General features: G+C 44.5%; 1 protein-coding gene across 1 annotated transcript in view; it reads right to left on the reverse strand.

The window, feature by feature from the left end:
- ngfra (nerve growth factor receptor a (TNFR superfamily, member 16)) overlaps positions 1 to 18,344 on the reverse strand; it is a gene marked incomplete at both ends in the record, with an annotated part of 78,814 nt that overhangs the window by 19,854 nt on the left and 40,616 nt on the right. Inside the window, 2 exons of the mRNA XM_084329072.1 lie at positions 13,853 to 14,052; positions 16,784 to 17,021. Of these exons, the coding sequence (XP_084185198.1) occupies positions 13,853 to 14,052; positions 16,784 to 17,021 (438 nt within the window). The remainder of the gene's footprint in view (positions 1 to 13,852; positions 14,053 to 16,783; positions 17,022 to 18,344) is intronic.

The raw sequence follows: 18,344 nt of genomic DNA on the forward strand, positions 1-18,344 counted from the left end.
GACTCATACAGGGAATGCCTTTTTCATGCTGTCAATCAAAACATATTGCCCTTTTTCACTTTAACAGCCTGTTTTTTCCTATTTAAAAAATACGGTTAATTTGACAAAGGAAACCCCTATGATTGTTATGGATTTATTGTGTGTATTCTCATCCCGTAGGGTCTTTTTAACAAGTCGCCCCATTAGCAGTGGAGGAATAGCCCGCGGCATGAGCTCAGTGCTGTGCTTTTAATGGCTTCCTCTACAGCAGACAGCTAATTAGCTGATATTAAACACTGATGCTGGATCAGATTTTAAAGAAGTTTGTGGGCCCAGGCCTGGATTCCATTGCAAAACACCTGCTAATGAGCCAATCGAATGGAGACTTTAGGGTTAAAGGGGTTGACATCCTTTCAAATGAGCCAATCACATGCTAATCCTCGTGGAAAAAATGGCTTCCTTTCTTCAGTTAGCATTTTCTTAGTGGAAAAAAAGAAAAGAAGAACAAAAACTAGCCTTAAAAAACAAGCTTTTCCCAGGCTTAATTAGACGGGCAGCAGGCATAGTTCCAAATCAAAATGTGCCCCCCGCTGTGCTAGTTAGCATACTGCCATGCTCAACTTATTCCCTACATGGAAACAGAATAACAGAATGAGATCAAATGAGAGTGAGAAGAGAGATAATGAATAAATGAATGAATGAATGAATGAATGAATGAATGAATGAACAAACAAACGAACGAATGAATGAATGCATGAATGAATGAATGAATGAATGAATGAATGAATGAATGAATGAATGAATGAATGAATGAATGAATGAATGAATGAATGATCAGAATTTGGGGTCACTTGAGAGGTTTCAAAATACCACTCAGTCTGACAACCCTAGGAGACATCCCTTGCCAGTAGGGTAGAAAGCACATTATCTATTCAAGAGTGTAATACCGGTAGTATAGAACCCCAGAAAATAGAAGGACCATGTTACTCTGCTAGTACAAAAATGTAAAAGCCTCCCAATTTGAATGGCTATGTACTCAAAAACAGCCTCTAAATCAAATCAAATCAAATCAAATCAAATTAATTTGTAATGCCTGCAATCACACGTTAACACTTTGAGTGCCAGCAGGGGGCGCACGATTTATCGCTTGAATGCCAGCCTTTTTGGACAGATTTTCCGATATTTCATGATTTCCGCGGAGCTATTTCTATATTCTATATTATGGCTGTGTCTAATACGCCCGTCGCTTATCAATGACTTGCTTGCAGTCAACATGTACGAAACGGATTGTTTTTTCATCGGTACATTTGTATTTGATACCGTTTTGAAAAACGGACGTTTTTGGAAATTACTAGAAAAAATTAAAGATTCCGTGATAATAGCTCTTTACTGGAATACACACAACACGTTGTCATTTTCCGGCTGATTTATGAATTGTTTTTCAAATAAACGCTAGATTATCGATAGTATATGTGTACTTATGCACGCTAGAGAAGCGGGCTGAAAATCGATTATCTATGCCCTGCCTGGCGCTAACGCCGCACACACACACACACACACATAGGGGACACGTTGAGATATATGTGAAAACTACATCTGATTACCCCAAGACTGGTAACATAGATTCCTTACCTCACATCAGATGTTCTGCAAAAAGATTATTCCAATTCCTGATCGCCATTCCAATTGATCCAACGTTAGGTACTCGAAACACATAATCCACGCTGGTCTGAGTGTCCACAATGAATCCAATCGCCTCCGGTTACATGCCTGAGAAGTAAAATGTAGATTCTGGGTTTTTTTTTCCCCATGCATTTCCATTGAGTCCAATCCAATGGGTGCATTACCATCCGGGAGACGATAGGGGGCGGTATTTTCCCTAACGTGAGGCTAGATTGATGAAAAATTTATGGATATCGGTAATAAAAGCAACAACGATTAAATAACGAGATTTCTCGTCCCTGGCACTCAACGCATGGCATGAAATAACGAGATTTCTCGTGGCTGGCACTCAATGTGTTAATGTCCCCATGGGCTGGACAAGTCTTCTTTAAACAAGTCAAGAAGAAACATCACAATAAATCAAGAACAAAAAACCCATCATGGTCTATAAATGAATGATTTTTAAATTTTTGTAACTACACACTCACTGCCTTGGTCATACTACTTTTGTGGATCCACTGTACTGTATTACACCCTTGAATAGACTTAGATAGATACTCTGTGTGTATTAGAAGGAAGGTCGAGCCACTCTGTATGTATACGAAGGAAGGTCGAGCCACTCTGTGTGTATTAGAAGGAAGGTCGAGCCACTCTGTATGTATTAGAAGGAAGGTCGAGCCACTCTGTGTGTATTAGAAGGAAGGTCGAGCCACTCTGTGTGTATTAGAAGGAAGGTCGAGCCACTCTGTGTGTATTAGAAGGAAGGTCGAGCCACTCTGTGTGTATTAGAAGGAAGGTCGAGCCACTCTGTGTGTATTAGAAGGAAGGTCGAGCCACTCTGTGTGTATTAGAAGGAAGGTCGAGCCACTCTGTGTGTATTAGAAGGAAGGTCGAGCCACTCTGTGTGTATTAGAAGAAGGAAGGTTGAGCCACTCTATGGGTATTAGAAAGAAGGTCTCTGTGTTCTATGGTATGTGCATATTAAAAGGATGGTCAATTGTCACTTTGTGTTCTATTGAGGTCACTTCACAGTCCTCTTCCTCCCCCCTCTTCCCTTCAAATTGTGAAGCTTACCTTTCTTTATTGCACCCATTCATCTTGGGTTGCCCCTGCCCTCTGACTGGGCTTTGGAATTGGCAACATGTATGTTGTCGCTTCGTATCCAGTGTTGGGAAGTTACTGTAATCCTTAAGTGACATAAAGTAGCGAGATAACAAAAATAAGATAACCGTAATTGCACAGGTTACTTTTCAGAAGATTGTTTTTATTACAGTTACCGCACAAAAACATATATATTTTTTAAAACACTATATATTTTTTTGCAAGTAGAAATATATCTGGGTCTTGCAGAGTTAAAAGTGTTGATATAAATTTGAATGGGTTATAATTGCTAGATTTGTAAAAGCACAACAATTAAATCCTACTCCACAGTGCACCCAAAGTAGGTTTTCTTTACGTATATTTCAGGGATTTTACAGACTTAGCATTTGTTTTGGCTAGCTAGCTTGAACTGTGGGTATCCAGTGTGACGAACAGCATGGATGGTACTGTCGACAGCATCATTGGTAGGAAATAGGACCAGGGTTCTAACATTCTGAACACAATGAAGAATTTTGGAACTTACAGGTCATCGCTCTAGAAAACTACCCGCTGTTATTTATTCAATCCGAATTCCAGCATAATGATTGATTTCTTGGTTTGCAAATCTTGCCATGCCAGTGTGTGGGTCTGAGATGTTATTTAGGTGCAGAAGGGGAAAATGACATATGTACTCCTTGCCAATCGGCCAAGGATTTGAAGATTAACAAGCTGTTCAGAATTATGTTGTGTCACAAAGGGGTACACATAAGCAATACATTAGCTTTAATTACTCAATTAGCTATGCTTTCTGGAGCCAGGAACACTGCCTACCTAATGTACTGCCCAGTTTGTACATGTTTCTGACTCTTGGGTGTGGGTTAGGCAGGCAGGGTAGGGCTCTCAGCTTCTATGAGCCAAAGCAACTCAGAAATGCCTTTATTTCAGTGAATGAAATGCCACACTGTATGGAAATGAACTATAGTAAAAACCTATAGTATTCCTGTTGTATTTTGACACACACAAATTACTATAAAAATACTACAGTGAATAGAATATATAGCATTTCTATGGTAAAACCACAGGAATACAAAAGTAGTACTATTGATTTTCATATGGGACCCTACTAGGATGTAGGAGGAACATATTTAATTAGACTATAGGAACTATGGGAACAACTTGAACTCACCTCTTTCGCCGCAGTATTATGATTTAACAATCAATCATAGTAATCTCAAACGACTAGGAGAACTAGAGAACGGTGCAGCTCAATAGTCTTCTGCTATACTGTACTTGATGACGGTTTCTCTCTGAAATGGCAGCTCCTCATGGCTGACATGCTGCAGTGGTTAACTTTACCATGTGTATCGATTACAAATCACCATCAACACAGACCACGGCATAAGGACGGGCCTACACCCAAAATACTTCATGTCTCTTTCTCGCTCTCTCTCTCTTGCTATTCCAGCTGCTCATTCATGGTTGAAGGGACATGTGGTGCAGTTTCATATGATCCCTGAGAACCCAGAGACTGTACTCTCATGCAAACTCGTGTGCTATATATCAAATATAGTCTCTGTTGTCTCGTTCATCTCATTTTATCATCATTAAAGATAAGATATTCCTTTATTGATCCCCTTTGGGAAATGCTGGCGTCATAGCAGGAGGGAGGGGGGGGCAGGTATGGGCAGGGTAATTGTAGAAAGACATAAATATTGGCAATGTAACCGAATCTAATGTAAAAATATGAGAACTAAATAAACATTGAAAACAATATAATTAACTCTGAATATAGAAATATGAGAAAAATAAACCGTGTAAACAAAACAAATGGGTTGCAGGATTAAAACTTGAGATGAGACTTTGGCCTCTCTCTCTCTCTCTCTCTCTCTCTCTCTCTCTCTCTCTCTCTCTCTCTCTCTCTCTCTCTCTCTCTCTCTCTCTCTCTCTCTCTCTCTCTCTCTCTCTGTTTTATGTGTGCACTCATTCATTGCATAGCTGAGAACTGGTAAATATAGATTGACCATATGCACAGATACATTCCCTACATGTTACCCATTTGATACATACACTGAAATAGATGTTAAACCTGTCAACACCAGATTTGTTCGCAAGCCCTTTGTACAAGCATGAGTCATATTTGTGATTACTCACCTTTTGAACTGGATACTCAGGGTAAGATTATGTTCAAGATTTCTGAGGAGCACTAGGTGTTAGCATGGCATGTTCAGACTCAACCTATGTGCTCTTGCCAGTAGGGAAAGCATGTCATCTTAAGGTGAACAAATATTTAAATAGATATCACTATGAAACTTTCCCAGTTTGTTATGTACATAAAAACTAAGAAAAAATGTATTGAAAGTTTTCTGAATTGTATGTTTATATATGCAAATGAGGCACTTCCTCATTAAATATGTGCACATTTGCATGTATCGCCAAGTCTCGCATCACCAACATGGATAATGCCAGATTCAAAAACTTGGTTTAATTTTGTTGATACATTAAAAAAATAAACGTTTCACAGAAGGGATTGTGGCTATGTCCTCTTATCAGCCCATACATCAGGAAATACTGTCTACTGTCATAAAAAAATATATAAATATATAATATAAATATAAAATGTACTATAAACCCGGCTATGAATGATATATCAACAAACCCTTCTGTAATTAGAAGCAGGATATGGATAGGAAGAAATGTGGAAAGTTTGGTGTGTGTAGGTACTAGTGAAATGGAGTTCGAAGACTTTGTGTGTAAGTAAAATGCATAAAAACACGTTTTTCAGAAAACAACCTCAACGTTTTGTATTGTAATTGTGATCTATGGACACAATCAGACAAAATTAAGTAAAATAAACAACTAATTGTGTGCTTTCGATATGTTATTGCCACTAGTTTGAAATAAGACATGTTGTTGTGAAGGATCAGATTAAACCGAATATGTATATGTATTTATATATATATATTTAATTGTATTTGTATATCGTTTGATATCCCCTGTATATTCCTTGTACAATATGCATTGAATATCCCCGTTTCTACTAAACAGCCCATAATAGTTTCATTCTACCATTGGACGAGAACCTGGCGCCAGGTTGCCATACCCCTAGGTCCAAGTTCAATCGTGCCGCCTAACATGTCGAGGCAACCCCCGGTTCCGCGCAGTAATATGCCGGGCGAAATACGAATGGTACTATTTGTTCATAGCGCATATATATATGGCGCTCGTAAAGTAGAACTTTCTTTTAGTCCAGTTCTTTACCCTCCAACAGAGTGACAGACGCAAAAGCCTCCCCACGACGCACGTGCGGTGTAGTAAGGCCTACTTGGCCCAGAATAGGCATTGAGATATCGTGTAGATTAATAGTTGAATGGTCATAGTTTGGCACCATACCGTCGAGTTGGACGTATTCTATTAAGCTAATAATAGTCCATTTATGTATGGTGCATCGTTCGGTTAGAGTTCTACAGTTATCAGCACCCCCATCGTTCCTGACGTTATCTGGACGCTTAACCAGGCTGGTCAGACCCCTAGTGGTGATTGCATCCGAGGAGCTCCGGGTCAAGAGCGACTGGACCTGTATATTGGATTACTCTACCCAGACGACGGCGAGCCTTCCACGGCTCTTGGATTATGCTTTGTGTGCTTTGATTATTCCATGGATAAAGGCCAACACTGCCGAGTGTTGGAATTACCCCCCGGAGAGGACTCCAGGTGAGGCGGCGCTCTACACGTGAGGTCGCACCACGTCTCTCCGTTGTGGACCGGCAGATACCGTTCCACAGAGGGTCCAGCTGTATTCGTCTGCGGCCCGAGGTTCTGTGGGCACCGTGTCCAAGACTTTGGATTCTCCCAAGACACCGTCTGCCAGATGGGATACCGCCAGCGGCTTCTCTAACCCCCCCTCCTACTGTCTTACAACCAGCGGGACCCCCCCCCCCCCTTAGTGTATCCAGCTATAATCATTTAAGTACCATCGCTATCGTTTCCTAAATATTCCAGGTTGTATACTTACTCCCTGCGCAACCAGAGATTGGACATTCAATGTTGATTTACCTACGAATACTCATTTGCCATAAAAGTGCATATTCAATATTTCAAATCATAAATGTAATTAAGTGAATGTTGTATACACCTTTTGCTGTATTAAATATTCGATTTGGTACATTTGTGTTGGTTCGTTTCATCAGGTGGGAAAGTGTTCATCATACTTATATCTTGTACTGGGTGGCCAGAAGTTAAAGTACATGAGGTAGTGGTATTAAATATCATATCTAACAATACAGTCAGGGAATTGTACCCCTCAGTTACAATTGGTCCTTCGAGCCGGATGGTAACTAGTGTAATATTAATATAGTGTTATTAATATCGAAATGGCCTATGATGAACACTCCACCAAACGATCCTCCTAACCTAGAACGCCCGCGGCGCAGACGACAGACACCTCAGTACTTAGAGGCTTACACTGTCAGTCAACTACCTAGCCTTCGACAAATGGTAAACGTGGTAAAAGTAGAAAGTAAAATTATGTCTGACCTTAACGAGCAGGTTTCCCCGACCACAGAGGCCATAGTAGGTCCTAATGTAACTGACCAAGCTCACGGTGGGGACCAGGAGGGAATTGACATGCCTTTACCCCCCGCCACTACTCAAGAAGTAGTCCCCGACAAGCCCCGGGAGGAAGACAACCCTACAGAGAGAGAACTCTGCACGGAAGAAGAAGAGGAGAGCGCCGAGGAACTAGAGCTCCAGGACTCCCCAACGAGTACCCCCAGGAGCGGCTCACGCAGGAGCGGCTCACCTCCACAACCGCCTTCCCCCAGAGAAGCGGCGAGGATGCTACGACAGGCGTTCCTCGTCCGCCTGACAGCCTCTACCGAGCGCGATCGACTTCGGGGTGAACGCGACCGTCTCCAAGCACAGGCGCTTAGCGAGCATGAACATTTTACTATTGAAAGAGAACGCCTCCAAGCGCAGCGACGGAGCGAAGAAGAGCGCATACGCCGGGAGATGAGACGCCGGGAGATGAGACGCCTTCAGACGGAATTTAATATGATAAGAGACCGGGCCGCAGCAGACCGCGCCGCCGCCGCAGCAGAGCGCGCCGCCGCCGAAGTCCAGCGCGTCGCTGACTATGCCCAAAGAGAAGCAGAGCGCGCCGCCGCCGAAGCCCAGCGCGCCGCTGACTATGCCCAAAGAGAAGCAGAGCGCAACACCGATCTCATCCAGCGCCAAGCCGAGGGCGACAGACTACAGGCAGAGCGCGACAAGCTACAAGCGCAGCTAATGAAGCGGCTGATGATCCCCAGGGCAACGCCCTCTCCCTCCACCAGGGGTTCAAGGAACTCGTCGAGACAACCGTCAAGAGCAGCGCCTCCTAAACGAGCAAGCGACCCTGAACTTGACCAACAGACGAAGCCTATACCCCCCGCAGACCCCCTTCCCAGACCGGTCCAAGCGAGACCCAGCTACAAGGAAGGAGCGGCATACACTGCGGAGAAGCAAGATAAACCACTACAGGATCTGGAAGATTTGATAGAGGAAGAAGAGGGAGAGGAGGAGAACCAAGCCCGACGACAGCACAGTACTCCACCGGACCAGGAGGTCCCATACAGTCCAGGCTATACCCCCGCGGCGCTGCGCTACAGACCCCCGACTCTATTCACGGGTGAGCACGACGCACGACCAGCCCCGAGGAATAGCACCTGGACCAGCTGGCTATGGTACCCTGCCGGTACCAGCCCACAGGAAAGCGCAAGAGGAGACCCGCCTAGGAGGCCTCTCCCCCAACGCTCGCCGATGTATCAGCCATCCACGGCGTCATACATTGCCAGCAGCGACCCCCCAGTATTGCGCAACCTCAACCCACACGTCGCAGAGGACCCAACAGCGGATGAAGAGGCCCAACACAGTGTGAAGAACAGTTTCTACGTGGACAACTGTCTACAAAGCGTCTCGACTCAAGAAGAAGCCGAGGCTCTCCTAATCAAGTTACGCGCCTCCCTAATCAAAGGAGGCTTTGATCTCAGGCAGTGGGCCAGCAGTGACCCGCACGTATTGCGCAGCCTCTCCTCCGCAGACAAGGCTGCCAGCAGCGAGACCTGGATGGCGACAATCCCAGGAGAAACCCAAGAAATGACACTAGGATTAGTCTGGCGCTTCAAAACAGACTCGCTCCACTATAGACACAAACTCTTGGCTCCAGAGCAAGGAAGGTCGGCGGCGATACCGACCACCAGACGGAGTGTGTACAGAACACTCGCCAGACAATATGACCCGTTGGGATGTATTCTACCTTACACCACCAGGGCAAAGATGATTGTACGAGCACTATGGGACAAGGACCAGGGCTGGGACGACCCAATACCCGCACACCTTGCCTCAACATGGAGAGAGTGGGAGACGGAACTCCGCTCACTCCCAGGTGTCAATATACGCCGCAGCTACTTCCCATCCACAGTGAGGCCAGAGACATGCGAGATTGAGCTACACGTCTTCAGCGACGCCTCCGAAGTAGCCTACGGATCGGTTGCCTATTTGCGTGCCCAAGAGATGGGAGGAGAGATACACACTGCTTTCATACTGGCCCGCTCAAGAATAGCCCCACGTAAGCAACAATCTATCCCACGTCTAGAGCTCTGCGCAGCCCTCGCAGGAGCGCATCTAGCCACGTTAATCCAACGTGAACTCACCATTCCGGTGCATAGAACAATCTTGTGGTCAGATTCCACGACAGTACTCACATGGATTAAGTCTGATTCATGCAGATACAAAGTCTTCGTGGGAGTCAGAGTCACCGAGATTCAAGAATTAACAGAAGAAGCAAGCTGGAGGTATGTGGATACCAAACACAACCCAGCTGACGTCATCACCCGGGGAATGTCCCTGGATGACCTAACCCGTCGCAACATCTACAGTGACGGACCAGCATTCCTCCAGCTCCCGGAAGGAGATTGGCCTACGCCCACCCCGAGGGAAGCAAGTAACGAGGAGGCTGAGAACAAGAAGCCTATGTTCTGTGGACTGAGCACTGTCGCCTCCACAGACCCCAACATAGATGACTGCATTACCCTAGAGAGTGCGCAACAAAGAACATTCCTGCGGCACCACCCAGAGATTCAGTCCACCACTGACATGTCAGCAGCTGACTACGAAGAAGCAGAACTTCTTCTACTACAACGAGCCCAGAGAGACTCGTTCCCCGATGAGCTAGACTGTCTACAGGGAGGAAACCCCGTCCCATCAGACAGCAGACTGATTCACCTGGCACCAGAGAGTGACGCACATAATCTCATCAGAGTGGGTGGTCGCCTGCGGAGAGCCCCCGATCTACCAGATGACATTAAGCACCCGATCGTCTTGAACAGCCGACACAAGGTCACAGAGCTGATCATAAAGAAATACGTCTCCGGTGATGTAGCAGATGTCGACCCAGTCACCCCCAACACACTCCTAATGGGGCGGCTGGACCCCACGCTACCCCAGACAATGTACAGGCCTGAAGAAGCGAACGGCCGAAGAATGTGGAGGTACAGCCAAGTACTAGCTGACAAGTTTTGGAGCAGCTTCCTACTTCACTACCTACCGTCTCTACAGACCCGCCAGAAGTGGGTAAAAGAGAGAGACAATTTGACAGAAGGAACAGTCGTCATGATTATTGACCAGTCACTCCCCAGAGCTATGTGGCCGGCTGGCCGCGTAAGCAAAGTGATCACCGGTGCCGATGGCAAGGTCCGAGCAGCTGAAGTACTCGTCCAAGGGCGCACCTACACACGTCCCGTGGCGAGGCTCATAGAACTGCCCCGACTCCCAGATACTATCGATGATGACCATGACCCTATGACTTTGTGAGTTGACTGACCCTTACAGCGGACCTTGAGTGGTGGACAGTGCGGTTAATCTGTCTCTGCTTAGCTAATTAGGTGGGACTAATTAGGGGGCGGCTGTTGTGAAGGATCAGATTAAACCGAATATGTATATTTATTTATATATATATATTTAATTGTATTTGTATATCGTTTGATATCCCCTGTATATTCCTTGTACAATATGCATTGAATATCCCCGTTTCTACTAAACAGCCCATAATAGTTTCATTCTACCATTGGACGAGAACCTGGCGCCAGGTTGCCATACCCCTAGGTCCAAGTTCAATCGTGCCGCCTAACATGTCGAGGCAACCCCCGGTTCCGCGCAGTAATATGCCGGGCGAAATACGAATGGTACTATTTGTTCATAGCGCATATATATATGGCGCTCGTAAAGTAGAACTTTCTTTTAGTCCAGTTCTTTACCCTCCAACAGAGTGACAGACGCAAACACGCACGTGTTACTACACGCACGTGCGGTGTAGTAAGGCCTACTTGGCCCAGAATAGGCATTGAGATATCGTGTAGATTAATAGTTGAATGGTCATAGTTTGGCACCATACCGTCGAGTTGGACGTATTCTATTAAGCTAATAATAGTCCATTTATGTATGGTGCATCGTTCGGTTAGAGTTCTACAGTTATCAGCAACCCATCGTTCCTGACGTTATCTGGACGCTTAACCAGGCTGGTCAGACCCCTAGTGGTGATTGCATCCAAGGAGCTCCGGGTCAAGAGCGACTGGACCTGTATATTGGATTACTCTACCCAGACGACGGCGAGCCTTCCACGGCTCTTGGATTATGCTTTGTGTGCTTTGATTATTCCATGGATAAAGGCCAACACTGCCGAGTGTTGGAATTACCCCCCGGAGAGGACTCCAGGTGAGGCGGCGCTCTACACGTGAGGTCGCACCACGTCTCTCCGTTGTGGACCGGCAGATACCGTTCCACAGAGGGTCCAGCTGTATTCGTCTGCGGCCCGAGGTTCTGTGGGCACCGTGTCCAAGACTTTGGATTCTCCCAAGACACCGTCGGGATGGGATGGGATACCGCAGATGGGATACCGCCAGCGGCTTCTCTAACCCCCCCTCCTACTGTCTTACAACCAGCGGGACCCCCCCCCCCCTTAGTGTATCCAGCTATAATCATTTAAGTACCATCGCTATCGTTTCCTAAATATTCCAGGTTGTATACTTACTCCCTGCGCAACCAGAGATTGGACATTCAATGTTGATTTACCTACGAATACTCATTTGCCATAAAAGTGCATATTCAATATTTCAAATCATAAATGTAATTAAGTGAATGTTGTATACACCTTTTGCTGTATTAAATATTCGATTTGGTACATTTGTGTTGGTTCGTTTCATCAGGTGGGAAAGTGTTCATCATACTTATATCTTGTACTGGGTGGCCAGAAGTTAAAGTACATGAGGTAGTGGTATTAAATATCATATCTAACAATACAGTCAGGGAATTGTACCCCTCAGTTACACATGTTAAGGAAGAAAAATATAACAAAATCTCAATATCGTTGAAAAAAAGCAAAAGGGCAATTTCGGGGGTACTGTCTCACCTTAACACTTTGATTGCCCAAGGTTAATTCCTTTTTACCTCCTTGAATGCCCAGGGCCACTTCAATGTTAATGTTAATATCGCCTAATCTATGTTTTAAATTATGGCTATGTGTCTAATCTGCCCGTCGCTTATCAAAGACTCATTTTCCAGTCAACATTGTCGTGGCAGATTGTTTTTTTATCGCTTCATTTCCGTTTTCTAGCATTTTGAAAATCACTTGTTTTCACGGAAAATATAACACATTCCATGATAATCGCCTTTTACTGGAATATTCTAGAACGTTGTCATTGTTCTGCCTATTTATGAATAGTTTTCAAATAAACGCTAGATTATCGATAGTATATGTGTGCGCATGCACGCTCGTGCCGCGAGTTGAAAATCGATTCTCCTATTTCCTGACCAGTGAAACAGCAATATCACATAATCACATAAAAGCTTATATCTCTGTGAAAACGAGTCTCATTATCCTAATACTGGTAACATAGATTCCTTACCTGAGATCAGATGGTATCCATTATTCCAATTCCTGATCGCCATTCGAAAAAATCGATCTTTTTATTGATTCACCGTGTATACTGTAAAAACACATAATCTCCGCTGCTCTGAGGCTCACTAGTGGAGCTGATCAACCCCGGCTGCGTGAGTGAGAAGTAAAATGTGGAGTCAGGGATTTTTTTTCTCATTCATTTTCATTGAGTTCAATCCAAAAGGGTGAATTACCATCTGGGAGACGATAGGGGGCGCTTTTTTCCACATCTGAGCGCCTGGAGTGGTTGGATTTCCAACGGTAGACTTGGTTGATGAAATATGATTTCAGATAGCTAATAAAAAAAATAACGAGAAAATACGAGAATTCTCGTGAGTGGGCATTCAACCCGCGGGGGGTAAACCAGAGAAAACTCGGGTTGGGCAATCAAAGTGTTAATCTAATCTGACCTATTCTTAAAGTTTCCAAGGTCGGTATTCTAATATATGCCTTTTTTCAGTGGATGTGTGAAGATTTTTGCTAAACATTATTTCTAGCGTCACTCCCATCCTGCAGACGTCTCTAGTTTGCTTGGCAATAGGCATTACCATAGTTTGGGGGGTGGATAATTGTGCTACATTGCAGTTATTGAAAAAGAACAACAATACAGTAATCAGATTACAGATACGTTTGGGGGTGCACATGTTAACATAAGGTAAGATGTTAGAAGATAAGATGTTAGAAGATAAGATGTTAGAAGGTCAAGTGTTAGAAGGTAAAGTGTTAGAAGGTAAAGTGTTAGAAGGTAAAGTGTTAGAAGGTAAAGTGTTAGAAGGTAAAGTGTTAGAAGGTCAAGTGTTAGAAGGTAAAGTGTTAGAAGGTAAGGTGTTAGAAGGTAAAGTGTTAGAAGATAAAGTGTTAGAAGGTAAAGTGTTAGAAGGTAAGGTGTTAGAAGGTAAGGTGTTAGAAGGTAAGGTGTTAGAAGATACAGTGTTAGAAGGTAAGGCTTTAGAAGGTAAAGTGTTAGAAGGTAAAGTGTTAGAAGGAAGGTAAGGTGTTACAAGGTAAGGCTTTAGCAGGTAAGGTGTTAGAAGGTAAAGTGTTAGAAGGTAAGGTGTTAGAAGGTAAAGTGTTAGAAGGTAAAGTGTTAGAAGGTAAAGTGTTAGAAGGTAAGGTGTCAGAAGGTAAGGCTTTAGAAGGTAAGGTGTAGGTAAGTCTCACCTATCTGCTCCTGTGTGTGGTACTGGCTAGGCTGGGTCTGGACCTGGGCCTGGGCATGCTGCTGCTGCTCCTGAAGACTCTGGCTGTCCACAGAGATGCCACTGTCACTGTGCAGCTTCTCCCCCTCCGGCGTCACCGTCTGATTGGCTGTGGCCGCCCGGTTATTAGCCGCCTGTTTGTTCTGCTTACAGCTGTTCCACCTGAAGAGACATTTTCATATTTCATTGGAAGCATAATAATAATAATAATAATAATAATAATAATAATAATAATAATAATAATAATAATAATAATAATAATAATAATAATAATAATAATAATAATAATAATAATAATAATAATAATAATAATAATAATAATAATAATAATAATAATAATAATAATAATAATAATAATAATAATAATAATAATAATAATAATAATAATAATAATAATAATAATAATAATAATAATAATAATAATAATAATAATAATAATAATAATAATAATAATAATAATAATAATAATAATAATAATAATAATAATAATAATAATAATAATAATAATAATAATAATAATACATTCGATTTATAATGCACTCTATATCTGGAAACCAAATCTCAGAGTGCTACAGAGTAAAAACAGAGTTTAAAAACATAGGCAATAAATAGAGCATAGAGCAAAGTCTCATGAGCAGAGGAAGCAGAGAAAAAATAATTCTAAAAATAGCTTCATAGTTGGTACAAATTACAAAATGTTGTAAAATGGTGAATGAACCAGCCCAACGCTAAGATATCTGTTACGCCTATGAATGAAGTTATTGTGACGGCGCTTGTAAAAATAAATAATCAATCACTATGCACTTGGGGAGGAAAATATGGGAGAACATAAGATCTTAAGAACACTTTTTCCATGTCGTTGAGACTTTACAGACATTTCAATGCAAACATTTCTACAATATAACAATAATAAATATTAATAACTATCTATATAGTACTTTACAGTCCAGAATGACCCACAGCAATTAGTATAAAATTAACATAGACATCAAATCAGCACACAATTGACAGAATAAAAAACAATGCATAAATTGCAGACATAATTCACAAAGTATTGTGTATATATATATATATATATATATATATATATATATATATATATATATATATATATATATATATATATATATATATATATATATATATATATTCACGAGGTATTGCATGGGGCAGTACGGTCAACACATATCCACGTGTTTACAAAAAATATATACACAGTAAATGTCACAACAAACTTCAATCTGTTTATACGTGGAGCTAAACACAACAGGAATGTGGGCCAGATGGGAGAGAGGCATTGCGTGACTGTTTGGGTTGATACAGCTGCCACTCATATTTCCTCCCGGTCTGCATTTCTCAGTCAATCAATGGCTACGATGGGCTTGTATACTTGTGCTACATTGTGTTTTCGAGCCTGTGCTTGTATCCATGTGTGCATGCATGTGTGGGTGTCCACAATAACATGTAATGTGTGTGTGTGTGTGTGCGTGCGTGCGTGCGTGCGTGCGTGCGTGCGTGCGTGCGTGTGTGTGTGTGTGTGTGCGACCTCTATAATGCATTTCACTCCAAGTGCTGTGACCTTTGTTGAAAAGCCTTATGGCACTGTATAGTGTATGGTGTATGAGTAGGAGGGGAATCTTGTGATGGAAGTGGGTCAAGTCTCGGCCTTCAACAGCAGCGGCCTGAATATTTTACCAGTCCTCCCTCCTATGTGCTGTAGCTGTACTGCTTCTGCCTCTCTTTAGCCAGGGGCTGTGTCAGACTAACACCACCCACTATAGGCCAGCCAGCCATCTAACCCTAACACCGCCCACTATAGGCCAGCCAGCCATCTAACACCTAACACCACCCACTATAGGCCAGCCAGCCATCTAACACTGACACCACCCACTATAGGCCAGCCAGCCATCTAACCCTAACACCGCCCACTATAGGCCAGGCAGCCATCTAACACTAACACCACCCACTATAGGCCAGGCAGCCATCTAACACTAACACCACCCACTATAGGCCAGGCAGCCATCTAACACTAACACCACCCACTATAGGCCAGGCAGCCATCTAACCCCACACATCACCCACTATAGGCCATGCAGCCATCTAACCCTAACACCACCCACTATAGGCCAGCCAGCCATCTAACCCTAACACCACCCACTATAGGCCAGCCAGCCATCTAACCCGAACACCACCCACTATAGGCCAGGCAGCCATCTAACCCGAACACCACCCACTATAGGCCAGGCAGCCATCTAACACTAACACCACCCACTATAGGCCAGGCAGACATCTAACCCTAACACCACCCACTATAGGCCAGCCAGCCATCTAACCCTAACACCACCCACTATAGGCCAGCCAGCCATCTAACACTAACACCACCCACTATAGGCCAGGCAGCCATCTAACACTAACACCACCCACTATAGGCCAGGCAGCCATCTAACACTAACACCGCCCACTATAGGCCAGCCAGCCATCTAACCCTAACACCACCCACTATAGGCCAGCCAGCCCATCTAACACTAACACCACCCACTATAGGCCAGGCAGCCATCTAACCCTAACACCACCCACTATAGGCCAGGCAGCCATCTAACACTAACACCACCCACTATAGGCCAGGCAGCCATCTAACCCGAACACCACCCACTATAGGCCAGGCAGCCATCTAACACTAACACCACCCACTATAGGCCAGGCAGCCATCTAACCCGAACACCACCCACTATAGGCCAGGCAGCCATCTAACACTAACACCGCCCACTAGGCCAGCAAGCCATCTCCCTCACTATCAAACGTCTCTGTCCTATATTAAACGTATTGTCAGAGCCCCAGCTCTGTTTTTTTATCCCCCCCCCCCCAGCCCCCACCCCCCTTGTCCCCAGCTAACCTCTTGAAGACAATGTAGGCCACCAGGCCCACCACCACAGCAGCCAGGATGGAGCAGTAGATGGGGATCAGGTTCTCGTTGAAGCCGTGGCCAAGGAAGCGAGGGGAGCCGGGGCTGGCCGTGGTGGTCTCTCCTCCCGGCGAGGGGCTGCTGGAGCCATCGGGCAGGAAGCCATCCGTGAAGTAGGGAGGAGAGGGACCCAGGTCAGTGGGAGAGGTATATGTAGGAAGCAGAGGATCTGTTGGGAGGGAAGAGAAGAGAAGAGAGGGGCAAAGACATCAGTGGGAGAAAGGAAAACGTATGAGCAACTGCTAAACTACTCTCTGGTGTTGAAACACAAAGCTCTGTATTATGTTCCCAGATGCTACTCGGTTTATAAAGTCAAGAGAAGAGCTTCGACGGCCCGGCCTTAGGAGAGAGATGGAAAATGACAAAATTATGAAATATACATCTTCATATACTGTATGTACTGGTGCACAGCTTCCGACACGAGGCCTGGGTTTAGTCGCCAAGTCCCCTGCCAGATGCCTGATGTATCAAACACATGTAAGGGGTATGTTTCTAATAAGCAGATGGGCTCTGGCTGACATGCTATTTGGAGAAAGAGAGGGAATGTTCTTCCGAGGGGGGGAGGCAGGGGGGGTTGGGGTTGGCAAATATCTGTCATTCATTCACACACCCAAACAACCGAGCCCTGCGTCCCACACCACAGGCCTCTTTCATCATGTCCCCATCCTCGGGATACTGACACTGTGATCTCTGTAACTGCATTACATGACATAATGTGACCATGTGGATCTGTGTGGTACAACGTCTGGGGCTTTGCGGAGGTCAACCGCGCCGTTGAGATGAGCCTTTAGCGAGGCCAGAGTAGCAGAGGAATCCGCTACTGGAGGGGGTCTGGTTTCCATCACGGCTAAGCCAGTAAAAGAAGAGTCATCTTCATGAATTCTACCATTTCCTCTTTCTCCGCGAATAATTGCCTTAATGATCCGGTGTTATTTTCCATGTCCCGGCGTCCATGCCCACCCTGAGGCACTGCTTGTCCTGGCAACACAGTTTATCCAGCCACTCACCACTATTGTCAATAGATCGAAGCTGTGGCATAATAAAGTCCGTTCACACTATCCTACTTTTTCGCGAAGCAGTCACACTACACTGTAGTGTTAGAGATGTTAGAAATGTGTGCAGTCTGCATTATTATTCATTACACCGAGGGCACGGGAGGCTACAGCACAGGGTGGAGGAGGGTGTCTGTCGGGGAGGCAGGTTTCGTCAGCCAAATCCAAACTGGTGTAAGTGTAGCAGCCTGGGTCTGATCCACAGTCAGATCTCAGACAGCAATCCCCAGGGGAGCCCCGGGCTCCCTGCAGGCTGCTCCTCGTCAGCCCCTACTGGCTCACCGAGGAGACGCTGGATGGAGACCCTCGGTCTGCGTTGAGGCCTAGACTGTCATAATTGGCCTCGTCTCGCCTGTACTTGGCTGTAGTCGCACAGCTCATTTGCGGTGGCGAATAAATAATCTTTCCTACTTTTCAACGCAAGCAGGGTTAACTATTTA

This window comes from Notolepis coatsorum, assembly GCF_963971535.1.
Source record: "Notolepis coatsorum genome assembly, chromosome: 14".
Taxonomy (NCBI): Eukaryota; Metazoa; Chordata; class Actinopteri; order Aulopiformes; family Paralepididae; genus Notolepis; species Notolepis coatsorum.